Source organism: Vicugna pacos, chromosome 4 (assembly GCF_048564905.1).
Source record: "Vicugna pacos chromosome 4, VicPac4, whole genome shotgun sequence".
Lineage (NCBI taxonomy): Eukaryota > Metazoa > Chordata > Mammalia > Artiodactyla > Camelidae > Vicugna > Vicugna pacos.
This window is the reverse complement of record NC_132990.1, coordinates 4,505,575-4,526,465: the sequence shown is the minus strand read 5'-3', so window position 1 is coordinate 4,526,465 and position 20,891 is coordinate 4,505,575. Positions and strand designations below refer to the sequence as shown.

The 20,891-nt window shown below is 47.2% G+C and overlaps 1 protein-coding gene and 1 long non-coding RNA gene across 7 annotated transcripts in view; one reads left to right on the top strand and one right to left on the bottom strand.

The window, feature by feature from the left end:
- LOC116279955 (uncharacterized) overlaps window positions 1-9,575 on the top strand; it is a 63,275-nt gene extending 53,700 nt beyond the window's left edge. For all 3 annotated transcript variants that reach the window (XR_004189244.2, XR_012071830.1, XR_012071831.1), the window contains 2 exons: window positions 7,582-7,738; window positions 7,857-9,575. This is a non-coding gene — a long non-coding RNA (uncharacterized lncRNA). The remainder of the gene's footprint in view (window positions 1-7,581; window positions 7,739-7,856) is intronic.
- Window positions 9,210-20,891, bottom strand: part of PTCH1 (patched 1) — a 69,042-nt gene continuing 57,360 nt past the window's right edge. For all 4 annotated transcript variants that reach the window (XM_072959166.1, XM_072959164.1, XM_072959165.1 and 1 more), the window contains 5 exons: window positions 18,937-19,079; window positions 15,564-15,663; window positions 14,767-15,021; window positions 12,549-13,104; window positions 9,210-12,072 (listed from right to left, as the gene is read on the bottom strand). In XM_072959166.1, coding sequence (XP_072815267.1) covers window positions 12,550-13,104; window positions 14,767-15,021; window positions 15,564-15,663; window positions 18,937-19,079 — 1,053 coding nt within the window. In that variant the 3' untranslated portion in view covers window positions 9,210-12,072; window position 12,549. The remainder of the gene's footprint in view (window positions 12,073-12,548; window positions 13,105-14,766; window positions 15,022-15,563; window positions 15,664-18,936; window positions 19,080-20,891) is intronic.

Genomic DNA, 20,891 nt, shown 5'->3' with positions numbered 1-20,891 from the left:
CTAGTCAAGAGTTTTATACCCATCTGAGCTATCCAAGCCGTGGTATACTGGACAGAGGCTCTTCCTGGAGAGTATATGAGAGAATGAGCTTCATTCCGCTAAGTGATAATAGGAGAAACTTCAGCGAGATAACCAACGGTGACCACTTAATGTAGCTAATTGTTGAGCTAGGAGTCAAAAAAAGGAGGGAAGATAGGTGACGAGCATACAAAAGTTGTATTTTCTGACAAAGATAAAAAAACACAACTAGAGAATGGAAGACACAGGACAAAGACAGGGGAAAAGCAGAAGAGGATTGTGTTGCCTGTTGTAGTATAAGTCGGAGTCAGATGATACCACTGATGGTTCAGATAATAAAAGGGTAAGTAAGGAAAAAGGAGTAGGGGGAACTACAAAATACATAAATACAAAGGCAATAATTAGAACAAAAAAATTCTTAAATACCAAAAGAAACTTATAATAAATATAGGTGATACTCTAAATAGGGAAAGCAGCACAGTAAATATGATACATTACACATGGTAATTATAACATAAAATTGAGACCTAACATATGTCAGATGGTTGATGTGAATAGCTCTAACTCACCTATATTTGAAAAGTTCTTCAAATTGGCTTATGCAGCACAACCAACTCTTTGCTGTGATCAAAAGACACACCTGATCAAAACACAGTGATTCAAAGAGTAAAAATAAAAAGATGGGCAAAGATTTACCAGGCTAATGGAAACAGTAAGAATTCAAGGGTTGTTATTGTGACTTAAGATGATGGAATTTAAACCAAAAATCATTAAACCAGAGAAAGAAGGATGCTTATTAAAGTTAAAACCACAATTCACAAAGGACTGGAACCTGTTATAAAGAAAATTACTGGGATAATTGTCAAAAATTGCAATATGGACAACTGTAGTTTAGATAAAAGTATCCTATCAAAGACATATTTCCTGAATAACAGAATGCTCTTATTCTCAGGAAATACACACAGAATTATTAAGATGTAAAGGTACATGATGTATGCAACTTACTTGCAAATAGCTAAAAATAAGTAGTGAATCTGGGTAGAGAGCAAAAGGGAGAGCTTCACATGATTCTTTTACAAGTTTTTGTTAAATTTGAAAGTACTTTTCTAAGAAGGCAAATTGTATGCATTCGTTAAAACTCATCAAACGGGTCAACTTTATATTTGTGCATTTTACCGTATGTAAATTTTACCTTAAAAATTCCACAAAGCATAAATGAATGTTGAACTCTAATTAGTAGATGTATGCTGAAGTGTTTAAAGGTGAGGTATACTGATGTCAGCCAGTTAAAAACGCTTGAAGAATACGATGACTCGATGGACATGTAGGAGCAACAGATAGATGGTTACCAATGTGAAAAAAGCAAATACAGCAAAATGTTAGTTACAGAATGTAGGTGATGGGCATATGAGCGTAACTTTATGCCATGCAGACTTTATAAATCGCTAGAGGGCTGATTAGATTTTCCACTTCCCAGCACTTTCTCTTCTTTCTTAGCCTCTGTTAGACTGTAACATCCGGTCCAGTCACATAAAGTCTTGGAAACACCAGGAACCGCCACCAGTGTTTCACCTGAGTCCTGACGCTCTATGGATGAGCAAATTTGTTTACTAATCGGACCAGCTCTCATAGATCTAACTCCGATTTCCTTTTTCTCTACTTGTAATAAACTAAGCAGAGGCTCCTCATACCTTGAATTTGCTTCCTTTGCAGACACAAGTGCATCACACACACACACACACACACACACACACACACACACACACACACCTGTCTTTGCTGGGTGAGGCAAAGCCAGTTTCCACTGCGATGAAAGTCTGGTTCTGGTTTATTTTTTAGGGTAAGAAAAAAGCCATTAAAATTCTCTCTGATGGTTGAATCAGTCCTTGTGGGGGGAGGGGAGGGACAGAGCCAAGGGAAGAAATTTCCTGGTAAGCAAAGCCCCACTTAAAAATTTTCCCTTTCTTTCTTTTTGTTTCTCCTTTTTTCCCTCTTGAAGCGGCTCTCTCTGGAGTCAAAGCATTTTACAAAAACAAACCACTCCAAAGCTTTCAAGTCCAGGGAAAGCTCCAGCAAAGTTAATTAACATGAAGGTTCTCACAAAAGTTAATTAACATGAAGGGACTCACAAAAGCTGTCTGTTGGCATCTGCTCGCCTCCCATGTGCAGTGGTGCCTTTGTCTGACGGCAGACTCCAGCCCAGCCCTGCCTGCCTTGCAGCATCTCCCAGAGCCCGGGCTGCCTTCGTTTCTCCCAGCGCGCGCACGTCTGCATCCTCTGCAAAGTTACACGACGTTGCAGAAGGCTCCTTGCTTCCGTGGTGAATCAAGGCTGCTTGCAAGAAATCCCTGAAGAAACTAGTTTTTAAAACGCTAGTTTGAAAAGGAAGAAGGGGAGAGGGAAAGCGGAGAGAAAGCAAATGAGGAAGGAAGATAATACATCTCTTTTTTAAAAGTGCTTCCTGATAGAAAGATGGTTTTTTGCAGAGTAATTAAAAAATACAGGTACGCACAAAGTATAAATTACTCAAAACAATAATAAAATAAAATAAAATAATAATATAATGCAACATATTCAGTTGTAATATATAATAATTATCAAATATTACATTAATATCAATACATAACATTGAATACTATTTGTATGAATAATATAATGAAAATGGTTCACTCTCTCTAACTTGACCTGTGCACTATATAAAGATACTTTTTTTCAGAAACATGTAATATACCCCTTTTTGTAATCTGCTTTTTAATTAATCAGTAGATCAGGGACTTTTTCCAATGTCAGTAAACATTGGTCTCTGCAGACTCACAAGGGTTTTTCTGATTACCCAGATAATCACACTGTCCGAAATAAATATGTATATAGGTTTTGCTCTGTCATTTATCAGGCCTCTTATAGGTATACAGCCAAATATACTGTATGCGTGGTATTTGTTGAGCAAACCACCTAAGAAAGGTTGTTTCTCTTCAACAAAGGCTTACCGTGAGGGTTCTCCCCTAGGAAGAAGTATACAGTTGTGTCAGAAAACCCTTTTGTTTAGATTTACCAATTTTGAAGTTCTGCCTCATTTATTTGGAATTTTGATATTGGGACTGTTTGCTGGGAATGGTGATTTGATTCCCCTTAGAGACTCTAAAATGTCTGTTTCCAAGTTCCTAATGGTTATGAAGGAGTCATACTGGCACAGGTGTAAATCTGCCTTTGTTCAGGAATCACCCACAGTGGACGGTCATGGTCCTTTGACAGCTTCGCGCTGCTGCATTGGTGTGTCTCCCCAGAAGTTGGCCCACGTGTGTTCACTGAGATTTATGTAGGAATTCTGACATCTAGGGCTGATGTAATAGGACATAAAGACCCGAGGAAGGCTTGATTGTCATTGCAGATATTTCCAATTATCATTGCCAGAAGTTTGGGGTTTTTTTTTCTCCAAATGCATCTTTTTGCATTCTGTTAAATTCCAAGCGTCACTAAGATCACTGGGTTTAATTGTCCAGTAACTGCTTTGCTAGCTTCCATAGACAGAAGCGTTTTGAAGTGACTGGCTCAGGAAGAAAGGAGGGCTGTCCATACTACAGCCTCCCCAACGCCCAGAGTGATGTGGACAGACTAGAAACAGAGCTGGTTGTCTTTATTTTCTCCTGTATAGGCTGTATCAGAAAATCCTGCAGCCGATGACAACAATGGAAACTGTGGATATAATAGGTAAATGCAAATTTAGAGACCAGAAATATTGCTAGACAAGTCCCAGACAGAAAAGATCCCCCAATCTGAAAAGATAAGAAAGACCATTGCGGATCATGTGAGGAAGTGTGCTGGGGGGTGAAAAGTGTGAACTGACTTTGAATCCTGGCTTTGCTCCCCAGTGGCTGAAGGCTGTGGTACAGCTGTATATTACTGTGGTGGACTGGTGCCCAACAGCCATTCCACCCATCTTATATTTCAGGGGTGAAGAAATAAAAACTGTCCAGACTCCCTTGCAGCTAGAGATTAGAATGTGGTTTGGTCCCACCCATTCAGTGCCGTCAGAGAAAGTAGAAAATGGACGTGAGTTTTGGGGCCATATTTGGGTTGTTTCTGCTGTTTCTCCTGGGAAGTGTGGTTGTGGTGGTGTGGTTCAGAAGTTTTCCAGAAGCTTCTAGCTTGACTGGTGGCTTCTTGATCTTAAAAGGGGTGAAATTCTCTTGGTAAAATATTCCTATATGGCATTGGCATTGCTCCTCAAAACTCAGCCCAGTTTTTTTCTCCAGTCTTTTCAAAAATTCTGTTACTACTCTCATTCACTTATTGCCTTTGAATCTCTCTTTGCTAAATCAGCAAGAATGGATTCTGTTCTTTGTAATGGAGCCCACAGAGCTGCTTAACCTCTCTGTGATGGCTTCTGCTGTGTCTCCTCATCTAGGCTCAGCTGCAGTCCCCAGCGTTCTCTTTCCAGTGTGTTTCCGGTTAGGGTCATTTTCTCTCCAGGCTCGGGGGGTGGAAGGGAAGCAGGCCATTTTGTAACCTGCACACACCTTCTCCCAGGTGTTCAACCAAACACTAGCATAGGTGCTGCTGTGAAGGAATATTGCAGATGTGATTAAAATCCCTATTGAATCACCTTTAAGTTGATTAAAAAGAAGATTATCATGGGTGGGCCTGGCTTAATCAGTTAGAAGACCTTTTTAGCGCTGCGTTTTAGCGCTCTGTCCTGCTCATTTTGAGTCTCTATCAATGTCATATTTGTTGGGTTTGTTTGGTGAGATAACTTAGGGCTTGACAGATACTGAGAAAGAAACCGTGGTTTTCCGGCTAGTATTACCGCTACCCAGGGTGGAGCTCCACCACTGGCACACGTCTTTTGGAAGGACTTCCATTGGCATTGATGCTGAGAGGGTCTGACTCCACTGAGGATGAGACAGGACAAGCCTTCTGATGGGAGGGAGAATGAGAACAAAGAGGAGGAAACTCAGGAAGGGGTCAAAGTTGACCGGCCAGGACTTCCTAGGCAGGGGGGTGTGTTAGGGCAAGCACACGCATGCATGATGGGTGTCTTCCAGTCCAGGGTGGATGCAGGTTACGTCCTCAGCAGTGGAAGAATAATTCATAAATACGAGGATCCTCCCTTACTTACACTTTGAAAATCCCACCTTAATTGTGTGCACCTTATGATTACAGGCCATTAGAGACCATTACATTAGTAAACGAACTAGGAGATTTCAATCGTGCAGTGCAAACTCTTGTGAAATGCAAACGTGGTTTCACATATTAATTGCTTCTAATTAAGGAGGAACATTTTAGCCAATTAGCTTTTGGAATTTAAGTGTAAGCAGAAGGCTCATGCAGAGATTTGCTAATCGCTTCCCGCACGGCAGCTGTTTGCCGTTGGTGCAGACATATACTCTGTGTGCATAATTATGCATACACCTACGGTGGCCGAGAGGCCCAGGACTCTTTTGTTACAGGAGTTGTGTAGACTGCAGTCACCCATTCTTTTGAAATTATCAGGTAAAACGACTGGGGAGGAAATGAGGACAGTGAGTGAGAGTAAGAACGTCAGACCGAACCAGATCCCCGTTCTGCATCTCACTTGACTGCTGGAGGTGCTGGCTGGTGTTGGGCATGGCATGACTTCTCCAGATTTCCTGGGTATAAGAGGACAGCAGTCTCATGGAGCTCTAGTCTCCCGTGATTCATAACCAGCTCCCGTGACCCATGAATTCCACGCTAGGTGGGAGCTGTAGACACAAAGATAAAGCATCCATTGATATTGGGGCCAAGCGAGCTTACTGACACTTCAGCTGTCAACATACAAGTGTTCTGGGCTGGCAGCTGCTCTGCAGCCCATGGGTGTCCTGAAGGAGAAGGTCTTTGACCAGCTCTTGGCGATCTGTTCCGTGCTGTCTTTTTCAGACCTCTTCCTCATTTTAGTCTTTTCTGTGGTATCAGCATCGCTTTCTGGACCCCTGGCCATGTCTCCTCTGGCGGGCTGCTGTTCCCCTCAGTCCGCAGCAGGGAGCCTCCTGCTCTTCTCTGTTCCTGCCTCATCTTGCTTCTCTTGCTCAGAAGAGGCTCTCAACAGGAATCCACCTACTGCTGCTGCTGATTGAACTTCGTAATTATGAAGATTATTCTTTTGGCATCTTGACTTGGGCTTTATGCTGCAATCCTCATTATTATATAATAACTCACCAGTCAGAACTTGCTCATCAATTTGTCCTCCATCTACGTGATTTTTTTTTCTTTATAAAAATAAAACAGGTTCTTATCCACCAGCCCCTGTTCCACAGAAATACAAGCTGGTGTCCATTGTGTACAAAGATGGTGCTTTGGGACAGAGGCATTTCCTGGGCTTGCTTTAGTGTGAGCTCTTACCTGACTTGACTTTTTTGCCTTGTTGGGAGCTTACATCACACTCCTGTACCCTCAAGTCCTGTAGGTAGGAAGCAGCTGAAGGAGGAGAATACTCTCCAGGAAAAAGAGGGATGTAAAGGGGTTTAACTGACTTTGAGAAAGACATGGCTGCGGATGCCTCTTCTGATGGACACGGCTCACCGGGGTGTGTCTCATTCTCAGAGCAAGAGCTACCTCTACAAGGCTGGCTCCCTTCACAGCATCTCAGCTGAAAGAGCTTGTTCCCTTTGTCCCAAGAAAGGAAATCCCTAAGGAGTGCTGGCAAGCCAATGATAATAAATATGCCCTGCCATGTCGGTCGTGTTGCTTCGGCCACGCCAAGCTGAATTTGGGTTATCTCTATAGCTCATTTCTTTTTGTAACACTGCCGCGGGTCTCTCTGTCTTCCCGAGGTCCGCTATGTTCCTAACAGATCACAATGTCCTTTCAAGATCCTCCCGATGGCAGTTGTTGGGATTTCCTGGCAGGGAACCTACGCAGAAAATGGCGTCCAGCACGCCTTCCATCATGACAATGTGAACAATTGAACAGATTCGTGTTCGAGCTGTGTTCTCATTAGGTGCAGCCTTCATTAAAAGCAATTAAAACTTGGCAAATAGTCTATTTTGGACGGCTAATAGGCCATCTCCACTTCTCCTTTTGGGAGGTCAGTTGCCAGTTACCAAAAATGAAACACCTGCCTTTACATCAACGTGGCTGCTGCCCGAAATTTAGCAGCATTCCCGAAGCTGTTAAATATGTCCATCGTGCCAAAAAAAATGGGGCCTTGTGTTTACCTAAGTCCTGAATAAATATGGTGGATTTGGGGACACAAATCTGATGAAAAACTTCTCCATAGGCCAGTGTAAAAAATGAAGTTAGCTTACAGAGGTATATGTAATTTATAAAGAACATAAAATTGGATGGCAATGAATGGTCATTTGGGGAAACACATTTAAAGGAAAGTGTCTCTCAATTTGAATTCCAATTAATGCAATTAATGCTTTACATGTACAGTTTCAGGGAGTGCATATTCCTTATGACTTCTGAATGAACCAAGTGAATGTTATGTATAAAATTCACCACTGAAGGGCTGAGGAAAGGGTGGCTGATCATGCCAGGAGGTAGGAAGATGAGGTTAGAGAAGAGAGAAATCCCTGCCTGACACTTTATGATTGTTTTTCCCAGGTAAAGTATCCACGAAGGAGGCCACTGCATGACCCGAGCAGCTTACTGCTTGGTCTGTTTGCTGCGCCCGGATGCCTCGCAGGAGGGGCTCAGCAAGGACGTCACCTTCTCGCAGCAGCCCTCGCATTCCTGCGCGAGGGCCCGTGTCACTGTGCAGGTGAGGGGCTGGGAGGTGAGGCTGAGACGGGGGGCGGTGGGGGGGATTGAACAGAACTCAGTGTGGGGTCCAGAGCTTGTTCTGATTCTTTCGGTGGACTCTGTCGCCTCTGGTCCAGATCTCTTCGCCACCACCACGACTCTCAACCCTCAGAAGTCAGCGAGGGCCACACGCCACCTCTGATATATATACAGATGAGGACAGGGGCCCTGAGAGATCAGGAGCCTTGCCCAGGTCAGAGTTGGTCAGCTGGAGCCCCCTCGGTGGGAGGGATGGAAGAGGGTCTGGATCGGCCCCCTCAACTCTCTCCCCGCCCGCCTGTTCTGTCATCGGCCCACACCCTCGACGGAGGCCCGCCCCAGGGCGGTGCAGAGCACTAAAAAGGGAATTCCTCTCTCATATCCCAGGCACAGAGTTCACAGATCTCCACTCTCCCGCAGATGAACATGTGTTTTTTGTGGAAAGACCACACAGAGGAGTTGGGATCTCTTATGTTGTTTCCAGATCTGGCCCGCGTTGGCCGTGTGGCCCGAGTCAAATTATAGAACCATGGCCACATTCAGCTGGAAGGAATTTAGGGATTGCCTCTGCTGGTGCATCAGAACCACCAGGACAGCTCATTAAAGACAGACTCCTGGGCTTCAGGCCCAGGGTTCTGACTCAGTGGGTCTGGGGTGGCACTGAAGAGCCTGCTTTTCTAGTAAATTTCCAAAGCGTGCCAACGCCACCGAGCCACGCAGCCCGCTTGTGTATCACTGGCCTCCGATAACCTTGTCCTAAGGTGGGCCAGCAAACTTTTTGTTAACGGCCAGCTGGTAAGCGTTTTAGGTTCTGCAGCACGACTCAGCTCTGTCGGTGGAGCTGGACAGCAGCTGTAGGAATGGCTCTACAGGAATGAGCGTGTCTGTCTTCTGATAAACCTTTATAAACACAGGAGGCCAGTGGGCTGCAGTCCGCTGACTCCTCACCACAGGCTTACAGCAGTTGGAGTCCTTCCCCACCACGCCTCGCTGCCGGCTGTGAAATGGGGAAAGCTATTCCTGGTCTCACTTCTCTCCTTAGCTACGATGAAGACAAGGTACAACCAGATGGTACAAATTCAGAAAAAACATTTTCTGTCCGTTTCCATCAGTCCCATATTATCAGCTATACTGTTTTTCAGTATGGCACCTTCATTTATTTTAATAATCATTGGATTGGCTCTGTAAATATCCCCTCTAATTATTAGGCCCCATACAAAAAATAACAAGGCTGAGAGATGACAGGAGGGATCATTCCGAAGGGTAATGAAGGAACTTGGTGTCAGAAAATAAACAGAACCTTTCCAATATCAGTAATGCCACCATGGAGGAGAGCAAAAAAATGAGTATTTAACACAGTTAGACAAAAAACAACCGAGTTTACGATGGCCTGACACGCTCACTGCCTTCGTGAAGTATTTTAATTAAAAAACATTCTATAAACAAAGACATAACCAACAAGTTATATTATTTTTTATTCATGTTAGAATTTCTATCAGTGTTTGAACATTAATATTTAGAAAGTTTGTACATTTTTGCCTTCCGAGGTTTAAAATGAGAGCCACACTAGGTCACAAATGGTAACTAATACACATTCCACAATTGCATGAATATTCACTCAGTCTCACTCTCTTAACACTGTTAAACATTTGCTTTTCCTTGCTGTCCTTTACAATGAAAAGTGTGTCCCACTCGTGTCTCAGCAAAGTTCCAGACGTTATGGATTCATCACATATAAATTCTTTAAAAATATACTTCTGTCAAAAGACTTGAGGACTACTATGTACACTACAAAAATAAATTTTCATATAAATAAATTATATGGCATACTTTTATCTTTGTAATTGAAATGACACAAACCCATTTCTGCCAAAACTGGCAGACAATGAGACCCAGTTTGAATATTTATTTCCTTTAAACTCCTTACGCTAAAACCTACCATGAGTCCTTAATGAAAATGTTATATACTCTGAACTATTTAACATTAGTAAGCACTCTATACAAATAAAAATTCTGTTCAAAAGTAAAACATAGCTGTAATAGTGTTTCCAATAGAAATAAAATCCCTGCATTTTTCTGTTATAAACTGGCATGACAAATACTGTAGGAAAACATTCTTATGATACAAAATTATAAATATCAGCAAAGATTTTTTTTTTAAAAAATTAAAACATCCAAATGAACAAACAAGACAGACAAAATAAAACGATTTTAAAAGAGAGAGAGAAATTCTGGTTGCCTGCCAGCCCCCGAGTTCTCCCTTTGCCAATGTGACTATCGGAGAAAGTTCTATGCTGTGCAGAAAGCAGGGGCCGGGCAAATGGTCACGCACCACGCAAGCTGGGCTCAGGAAAGGGGCGAGGGCACACCTTGAGCCAGAGGGAAGCAGACCTCCGAGTTTAGCATCGTCTCTCTCCTGAACGCAGGATATAAGTTCTCTGAGCAGAGCTGAGTGTTAGGTAGACAGTGTGGCTGACAGAGGCACCAAACAGTAGAGGTGGGGCCATCGGGGCCCCTGGCAGAGGAACACACACATCTAGCAGCCACAGGTAGCTTCCGGTTAGCATCTGACAGCCTCGCAGCGAGTTCTAGGGTCTGAGGTCACTACCCTGCTGGTACTACTGGGGGCCTGTTGCCTTTCGATGAAGATTTTCCATGTGAAACAGGAGGCATAGCGGGAGCTGCCATTTGTGCTCCGACAGCAGCTTAGTCTGGGTACCGAGGGCTTTCTTGACACCCGCTGGTCTCCAGCTAACAGCCTAGGAAGACCAAGCCCCAGAGCCAGGTAACAGAACTGGCATGGAAGCCAATCTTAAAAAGATCTCCCTGGTTGGGAGGTCTGTCTGCTTATACATTCTCCAGTGGGCTGTAGGCAATTAGCATCTTCTTCCTCTTCAAAAAAGCATCACACTGAAGGAACACTGAGACTGGTGAGAGGAGGCAATGGGTTGCTTAGGAAGTGTGCACCCATGATGTCACTGTGAATACACTGAGAACCGCCTTCCTGAAGCTCATATCCTATAGAACCTCCATCTCTGTCACCGTATGGGATGCTCACTATTTAAAGACGCAAACAAATCCAAAAGCCCCAACCAGCTGTGCAATTTAGCAAGAGAGGGTTTAAATTCTAGGGACTCAAAATATCACCTCTGGGTTTATTGTGGACCCAGAATTAAGAGGTTTTTCTACCTGTAGCAGGGTCACTGGCTCCAAAAGATTTCCAATCCACTCTGAAATGTGTGTGTGTGTGTGTGTGTGCGTGCGCGCGCGCGTGCTGGTTACCAGAGAGGTATGGAAGGCTGCGTTCTCTAGAGAATGTGCTCATGGCCCAGCTGAGGCTCCCCACCGGGCACGCTAATTTTTAATACCAACGAGGATGAAGAGATGTGAGCTCTGTACCCTGAGGTTCCAACGTCCACCACAACGATCCACGCGGGGGAACGCATCTCCTCTGAGGCACAAGCTGGGGTGTCTGGAATGGCAGCCAATGATCTTAAGAGATGCCCTGGACTTGAAGCGAGTCTGACAAAAGGACAAGGCAACGTTTACTGCTAGCCCTCGAGATACCTTGACTCTTCCAGCCTGACTCAGGCAGAGCCCGCGAGGGGTTACAGACAGTAAAAAGAAACAAAGAAAAAAAAAAATCACAGTACAGTACACCGGAAACTCACACACGTGTTCACACACACAGCCCAACAGGAGAATCGCCCCCACTACGCCTAGAGAAGCCACCAGGGTTAACGTGCTTTCTTCATATCTGCTCATTAAACAACAACAAAATTATCACGCATAGCGTGTTTGAAAGTTAACAGTAACATTTCATACTACCACAGGGTTGTGATATGCAAATTTAAAATATTTTACACAGAAACCTTTACAAAATAATCCTATTACATAAGCAATATTTGCATAGAATTATACAGGTAAATTATACAATACTTAAGCAGCAGCAACATATGCTGAAATTTAAGACTAAGTTAAGCTTGGTTGTGGCACAGAGGCCAATGTACAAACAAGGAGGGGCCCCGCTGTGGCCTCCCCACTGCCCACGCTGGGGGCAGGCGTGGAGAGACCCCAGATCACACTACTTTACATCCATTCCTTCTCGTATATTACGTATGTGTACACCTCTTAAATATTTATAGAAATACTTCACAAAATAATACAATCGGTTACAGTAACACCGAACTGCTCTCCTGGCACAGAACGTCTTTCTAACTCCAAGCAGTTCTCTTCAAGCAGTTCTGATGGGGCGGGGTAGGGGTAGGGAGGGGCTTCCAATCTTTGGCCTCTTTGCTTCAGATTTTACTCACCCTTTAAAAGAAAAAGAAAAGGGAAAAAAAAGGAAGTCAAACAGAGTTAACAGGTCTATGAGTCCATATTTATGAAGTTCAGAAACCAGGAGGGTGGGGGCTGGATGAGGATGGCTTCTGGGTGGGGGCTCAGGATCCCTCCCTTGATCTGGGGGCTGGTGACGGGTGTGTTCACCTTGTGACCATTTGCTGAACTGTGCGTTCATCACACACAACCGTATGGCTTTAAAGGACCAAAAAATAGGTGAAAGGAGCAGCTGTCAGCGTCTTTCTTAAGATGCACTAACCCCCACCAGGTTAACAGCGAGGGGTGGGACCCAGACGGGCACTCAGCGGGTTCTCCAGGGATGACAGAGCTCAGACAGGCGGCCCTGCCCTTTGGGGAAGAGGTCACAGGGGTTTAGCTCGGGACACATCAACCGACGCCCAGGGGGTCCAGGGGGACGCGGCCCCCAGCTGCCCGCCCACCGCACACACCTCAGTTGGAGCTGTGGCCCCGGGGCCTCTCCTCACATTCCACGTCCTGCAGCTCTATGACCTCCACCTTGGAATCCCTCCTCTCGCACCGTACGTTAAAAGGCACATGGGGGTCCTCAAAGAGCCCGTGGTCAGTCTCGGGGTAGTCCTCGTAGCCCGGGCAGGGCCCCCCTCGCGGGTTCTGGCTGGGCCCGGGCCCGGGGGCGGGCGGGGGGTGCACAGCAACAGTCACGGAGGCCGAGGCCGTCACGGTGGTGATGGGCTGGCAGTAGCTGGGCACGGAGCCGCCCGTGGCAGTGAACGCTGGGTGCCGAGGGTTGTGAGAGCGGGCTCCCCGGGGGCCCGTGCGGTCCCTATTGCTAGGGCCAGAATGCCCTTCAGTAGAAATTTCAAAAGCGTCTCTGCGCGGTCTGTAAGGGGGCGGCCTCAGGCCCTCTCTGGGGGGTTCTCTTCGGGGCTGCTGGCCTGGCCGTCCAGGTGGCAGGGACCCTGAGTCCAGGTGGGGCTGCTGTCGAGGGTTTGAGGGTGGGTGATGTCTCGGTTCAGGATGGACCACCTGCAGAGGGCAAGGGCGGGTCAACACAGGCCAGGCGCCAGCCCCCGGCGCCGCATCACCCCCTGCTGCTCCGGCCCTCCCTTCCTGGCTCCGGCTCCAGCCTGGCCACCCACAGGCAGCTCTTCTGAACCAAGAGCTCAGTCAACCCCACAAATGGCTGGGAGTGGCCCTGGGGAGCCAGCGGGGGCCCTCCACCCACAAAAGAAAAACCCGTTCTCTTAGAACCTCCACGACGTGGCAGACGAGCGCCCTATTTGGACCCCGTGTCTAGGTTTTCTCCCAACACAGCTGGCCGGACGCAATGGCTGCTGCCCATAAATGCAGGGCTGTGGTCTAAGTTTCCACACGCAGAGTCCGCCACCCCTCCCTGCTCAGCAGAGTCAGATCCCAAGCTCCTCTTCTAAAATTGCTAAGTGTCCAGCCCTGGCTCACCCAAATGCGGGTCGTTGCCAGGACTGACTGTCTATACCTACACCGCTGAATGTGGCAGCCATTAGGGACATGTGGCCATTTACATTTAAATTAACTAAAATTTAAAACTCAGCCCCTCAGTCGCACTAGCCACGTTCCAAGCGCCCAACAGCCACATGCGGGCAGCGGCTACTGCGCTGGAGCGCGCAGAGAGCATCTGCATTGTCCCAGAGAGTTCCACGGGGCAGCGCTGCTCCGTCCCGTTGTTAGGAATCTGGTTTCTGGGTCTCTGTACAAAGCATGGAGCAACACAGTGGCCACATCAATCAAAAGGACCGTGACCAACTTCAAAGTCGTTCAGCTTGTACCTATTTTTAGGCTCCCGCTGAACAAAACCAGATTCACACTGCAGCTCAGCAGGCGTCGTCACGGGGGGTAAGAGGAGGAAAATTTGGGTTATTTGGTTGGCCTCCCTCCCATTCACGGAAGGGCTGCTCTGGCCTGGGACTGGAATACCCATTTCCTGGAGGGACAGCAGGAGGCCCTCCGTCGGAGCAGCACAGGGCTTAGAACCTTCCTCGGGCTTTGTGTGCTGTGCTCCAGGCCTGGGGGGCCGAGGCCACCCTGGGGAGCATGGTGGCGGCGGGTGGGGGGGACGCAGCTGGGGCTCTCATGGCCTCTGAGAAGAGGCTCCCAGGCCGCTCATGAATTTTCCTGAATTACCAAAGGCTGGCTCTCAGCTTCTCTGCTCCTTCCGGCCACCCAGAGCATGAGCCTGGAGCCACAGAAGCTTCTGGTGAAGTTTTAGACGGTAACAATGGAAATACTTTTGTACCGAGGGCAACTGAAGGTAACAGAAGTGGGAGGGAGGAAGAAAATCACTTCTGCTGGCAGTACCAACAGCACTGCCCTTTTAAATAAGTATCATCCTCAAACGACGTGTAGCTTTAAAAAAAGGCTGGCGGGGGGTGGAGGGGAGGGGAGGCACCTTTATCTCTGGCCCTGAGCTCAGATGCTACTTGGCTTGAACAAGCTACATGCTGGCGCTTTGTGCAGACACTGCTACCCGCCCCTGCCCATTTCCATCCATGAGATACGACCAGATGAAATTCACATTTCTATACCTTGAGAAGAGTCCAAGAGGGGCAATTTCATTCCACTTAACCTGTGGGTTTTTTTTTTTTTTTTTTGCATCCTGTGATTTGCTGTTCAAAGCAGGCAGGGGCTGCCCCCTAGGGTGACGTGACTTACGGTGGAGCGGGCGAAGACAGGGTTTTCGGTGGCTTCCACGATCACTTGGTGGGCAGGGCCCCCGGCTCCCTGCTGGCTCTCGTAGTGCCGAAGCTCCTCGCTGATGCCCGACACTGTCGTCTGAGAACTGTACTCCGAGTCGGAGGAATCAGACCCGTTGTTCGCGTGACTGGGGGGCACAGCAAACCGGACCACGCTGGGGGGCGGCTCAGGGGAAGGGGTGGGCAGCCGGTTCAGCCCGTTGGCTGGAGACACCTATGCAAGGGGACACCACATTCAAGTGTGATCGTCGGTCTACCTGGTGCCTACACTCCGAGTTCAAAGCACAATATTACTCAGGGGTCTCTGTGCCCACTTGGCACCCCTGGCCATCCACACTACCCTGTATTCACCGCCCCCCCCAATCCCTGCCTCTTTGAGGACCCTCGAGTCTGACAGCCTGAGCAAAAGGACTACCCTCTGCTTTCGCACACTGGAAAGGCAGGCTGTGCCCTTTCCCCTCTTGTTCAAGCCCAGAAATTCATCTTGAGTGGAAAATGCTTCATTGATAGGACCTAAAAGACTCCAGCTGCCAATCACCAGGTTTCAAAAAAACAAAAAACCCCAAACCAAGCCAGCACTGCACCCCCCAAACTATTAAACTGAAGAGAAAAAAGCCATAGTTACTGAGCTGTTTACTGAAAAAGTGCACCACCAGCAAATGTGGGCACACCTAACGGCCAGATTAAGAGTGACCCCAGGAAAGTCGGCACTCCGGCGGCCTGTGGGCTGCACACCACGCCGGCGCGGTCACTGACCTCGGGATAGGGTCCGAAGAAGGACAAAAGGACTGGCAGCAGAACCAATCCGTTGAGAACACCCAGGACCGTGAGGATTGCCAGGACGGCAAAGAAATACCTGGAAGACAAAAGGGAAGCAGAAATGTTTACCACGGCAAAGTGAATCAAGCTACCCTTCACGCGCCCAAATGGCAGAGCCAGAAATTAACGAAACCCACACCGGTGAAAAGGCTGTTATGAAACTGCAGTCCAAATTCAGCACAAGATTAGTAGGTTCTTCTTTTTTTTTTTGTACCCTCATGACTTTAGGGACTACATTCCACAACCCAAAGTGTTCATTCATGAAGGGAAGAAAAAAAAAATTAGTTTGTTAATTTGCCGAAATCTCATGGCATGTAATGTTATTTATGAATGTGTTACACAAACACAAAAATATGGAATGTCAATTGAATGGCTGAGCAGACTGAAAGCACAAATACAATGCAGAGGGGCCCCGTTCATGAAAACCCAGCAGAAGCAAACAAATGAAGTGAAGGGTGTAGAATTTAAACAATTTAGCCCAGGAGGAAAAGCAGCCCTTCTGCAGGCAGCTAATCCACTGTGAAATGCTTCTGCATCTCAGAGCAGAATCTCTAATTAACTCTCCAGCGTATCAGGTAAGGCTTTCCCTGCGCTTTCATTAACCACAACTTTCTGCCCGGAATTCTGTGAGTTCCAGTTTTTAACCAAATAGCTCCAACTGCAACCTTTTTTAGAACACTGGAAGCAGCTTTCCGAAAAGAAAACACTGCCCATTCTGCGGCTGCTGGGGCGTTTTCGGGGGCGGGCGGTCCACCATGACGGTTTGCCCTGCCAGCCAATCTTTTGTTGAACAATTTAGCATCTCTGAATACTCTTGTTTTGCGTCAGCCAATTCAAACATAAAGGCCGCAGCACCATGAAGGAGAGGAGAGCGCACAAGCGGCCCTGCTTTCCCACCGTCCAGGGCTAAGGTCTGGGATCCTTCACGAACACCGAGGTGAACCTGTCGGCCAGGGGGAGCCGCTGGCGGAAGCTCCACGCAGCTGGACGCAGCGGGCTGCGCAGAGGCGTGCGTTTCTGTAACTAACGGTTTCTAGGGCAAGTTTGCTGGAAGTGAGACTGGGGTCGCGGGGAGCTCGGGATGTCCTGGGCAGAGGGAGGGCGAGATCTCTCTCTGTTAATGGTCCTCTTGATCATAAAACGGAACAGGCACCCAACCCTGCCATGTCTATGTACGTTTCGACGTTAGATGAAAGGAGAGAGAATCCCTATAAAAATACAAAAACCTCGCAGCTATTGTAAACACCAGAACCTCCGGAGCTGCATTAGTGAGAAGCAAGCAGCCCACGGCCTGCGCTAATGTAAACGGCCGGGACTTCAGGCGGAGGCATTTATCACCAGCAGGCATTAAGACATTTGCATCCCATCCATCTAACTGTAGAATAAACAGACCAATTAGATTCCTGACGGCTTAGTGTATACAGTGTCTGCTCATTTAGTCGACCTCAGTGAGGGCTTTATCAGGTTAATCCATCCAGTTCGAGAAAATGGGAAGCCCTTTTAAGTGCTTGAAACAAGAACCCTGGTATCTCTGGGGGAGAACAAGGAGCCATGGGTTAGATGAGAGCTGCCCTCCAGCCGGGTCCCAGCTGGATGCTCTAATTCAGGCTTAGTTTCCTCTCCGGGGCTCACCTGGCGTCCCCCACGAGGCTGCGTTAGATCCTCTGGGATCCCATCACACCCTGCGTTTCCCATGGTTTTGAATTGCCTGTGACCTTGTCTTTCCCCCCACAGACCGTAAGCTCTGGGAGGGGGACGGGGTCCACGTCACTAGCTGTTGTGTGAAACGGCACTTATGAGGTGCTCGTTATAGTGTGTTGAATGAGAAATTACACAAAAGAAACTCTGTTTGACACTGGGCTTTTGCACCACAGAGAAGTTACAACTGCTAATGCCTGAGAACGTGTAGGCTAAGGAAATAAAGGGAAACTCAAAGTCAAATTAAAGCTAAAAACCAGACCCAGACCAGAACTGTGATCTAGCCTGGGCATGTGTCCATCTGATACTGGCAAACAGGGGTGCCAACTGGCTTGTTAGCCGATCAGCAGTCTGTGCTGAGAGGTCCAGCAGCCTGGGCATCCCCAGGGAGCCGGCTAGAAATGCACTCTGCTCCCCACCCCAGTGACATCTGATCTGCATTTACTGAGAGCACAGCAGAACCTGAGGGGCACTGTCTACACCTCTCCATTCACTCTGCACCCAAATGACAGTGAGCCAAGCTGGGCACCCACCCGAGGGAGGCTGAACCTCCATGACGCTGCCCCGCCCAGAGGGTGTACCACGACCAACAGGCTGGTCTGTCTTCGTGAGGAAGAAACTCTGCCTACAAGTTACAGCCCTCTTCAAGCCCCCCACCCCCCGCCACCAGGAACGCCTGTTTGGATTTTGTCTCCAGATTATCGAAGTGTCCCTAACAACCCAGTCATTTCTCACATTTGGTTCTGCTTTACCAGGGTCCTCACTCTGGAGCATCTTTCTGAATGAGAGAGGAAAATGGTCCTCCCTCCTGCAGTTCTCAAATTCTGCTCCGAAGGAAAACATGCTCTCCTTTTATGCTTCACAAAGTCACATCCTTATTTAGATCCTTAACCAGAAGCTGCTTGCCATGAGATCCAAACAGAAAAAGATGTATCCAAACTAGGCTTCGATTTGAAAGATTTCACCCCGAAGTCCTATATGAAATGCTTCTTAAATCTTAATGGGAACTTGAATATGAATTCGGGGCACATTACGTTCACTTCTTAAAAGAAATAAAATTTGGTGACAATTTGAGATGTCTGTAAGTGTATCTGTAAGTGTTCCTTTTTATAGTTTGGAAGGAGAAGTGAAGGTCAGATTCAGTCAATTAATGGGAACCAGGTCATCTCCTGTTGCTATTTCTAACCTGGGACACCAGTAACTGGGGTGTCAGGTGGTCCTTCAGGTTCAAGCTGTAGAGTTGCCTTTGCTGCTGACCCCAAACACTCCATCTTTTCTCCCAAAGATATTCACCAAGACAGCTCTAGAAGAGAGCTTGTTTTCGCACCTCTCAGCCTATCTCTGGGTTAATAAACTCACAAGAAAGCAGAGTCGCAGACGGCAGCAAGGGTTTCACAACGCATACGTGTATCAAAACATCATGTTGCGTCCCTTACGTGTATACAATTTTTCTTTGTCGATTACACCTCGATAAAGCTGGAGGCAGATAAAGTAGAACCACAATGAAGATGTGCCACAATCTCCCGGAGACAGAAGGAAATAAGCAACAGAGGTCAAATTAGCAAATAATAGTGATCAATGCGAACAAGTCTTCCCTCCCACCCCTGCTTACCTGACAATGAAGTCGAACTCGGACCCTGCGAGCATCAGCACTCCCAGCAGCGTGGAGACGGCGCCGTCCAGAACGGGCGCAAACATGTGCTGGAGGGCCAGCACCGCCCTGTGGTTCTTGTCGCCAATGGCTGTTAGGAAGGCCTGTGCAGCGAGAAAAGTTTGAACGGGTCAGATTCCTGGACTCAGTCAACGGCCAGCTTCGTCTTAAACGCCGTAAGCCGCTGTCACCTGCCTGCACTGAACCTCTCAGATCTGACCGTCTGGCTACTGCGATGTTTCATGGAGGCCGTCCAGCCGGCCAAGTCCAGGCTCACGCTCAGTTGACCTGTTCGGGACAATGGTATTTTGAGGCTGATGTAAGTCTTGAACACACAACAAATAAAGAAGGTAGGCATCTTTACCTTAAATTATAAAACCCTGCCGAAACTGTATGGAAATGAGCAAAACGCTCCCTTCTTTTCACCGTGACTCACCCTTGCGTTTACATCCTCACGCTAATGATTTCACCTCATTCACCAGGGGGGCCTCCAGTGGTGACAGCGACAACATTTTGCCTGACTTTGTGGAAGGTCAAGATCTCTCTTCCAGATGAGCTTAGCTGGTGCCACACACACCTGGGTGCTAAATGCGTTATTTCCTCGTGATGCTGCTTAGGTTAGAATTTCTGTCTCTGTGTTTAAACTAACGTGTTTATAGTAGATCTAAGCACTGTGACAGCATCACCAGAAACATACAGGACTGTAAATTCAATCCAACCTGTTCTGTGTGTGGACCCATCCCACCTCTTCTGCATCCGCTAAAGTTCTTCTAGGTCAAGGACACTGCTGATACCAAATGAGAACTTTATGGAATAGGTCTCAGTATATTAGACCATTGGCTTGAGCATCTGACCCAGGACCATCTGAATGTGGGGCAGTCACAGTTACACTCTGCCTGGTCTCCCAGTGGGACCCAACAGGGAGGGCTGAGCTCGGCACAAGCTCGCTCTGCCTGAAAGTTCAGGCTGCTATGGGATAAGCTGAGAAGAGGACCCGGGGCCCTTGTGGGTGATGTTATGTGCCCTGGGGAAGGACAGGAGGTTATTAACGGGTAACAAAATAAAAGTATGCAGAAGTATATGAAGGTGCGCTGTGAGTTTTCACATTTTTCTCTAAAGTGGCGTCTATGTACACGATGCTCTGTCAGAGTTGGAAGACTTTAGGGTCATTATATCTGCCTTTTCCTCTTGAAAGGAATGCACCAAGATGTTCTGGAACCATGTCGTTCTGTGCTGTATTTGGGCCACGGGGCCATAAGGGTCAAAGCTGGGTCGACCTTCTAGTTCCAGCTTATGCCACCCAAACATGCACCCAGCGATTCCTGGACAACCTTCACGTCCCGGGTGGGGTCAGAACACCGTGTCCTGCGTGTGGATGGCCTGATGGAGACTTGGGCAAGGAGCACAAAGCCAGGCTGGCTCTTGAGATTTCTTAAATTCTCAGAATTAAATCTCGACCATGTTGTAGAGGCATTCCTCCCTTGTTTATTCAATAGCAGTATGGGTACGTTGCTCATGCTACCTCAAGCGCAGAGACCCAGGGTACCACTACGGTTTAAAGACTGTCATTAGCGGCCCCATTGCAAAAACCTGTTCTAGGACTGCCCTGGTTTGTAATGCTGGCTACCAAAAAGAATGGTTTTCGCTCACATCAGGGTAAAGTGACCTGTGGATTTTTTAACTCACATGCAAATTTTTCTTTTTAAAATACATGATATTATAATTATGTGTTTTCTAAGCTGTAGGCTGGTGGGTTCTTCTTCATAAAAACCCTCCCACCTTCTTCCCAGCTCAATGTAGGAAAGTAACTTGGGCAGGCTCAACATTTAGAGAACTGTTTCTGTAACATCAGCTTTTTATTATACACTGGGTGGAGAAATAGGTTAACCGTAAGAAAACATTCCTTCTGAAATATA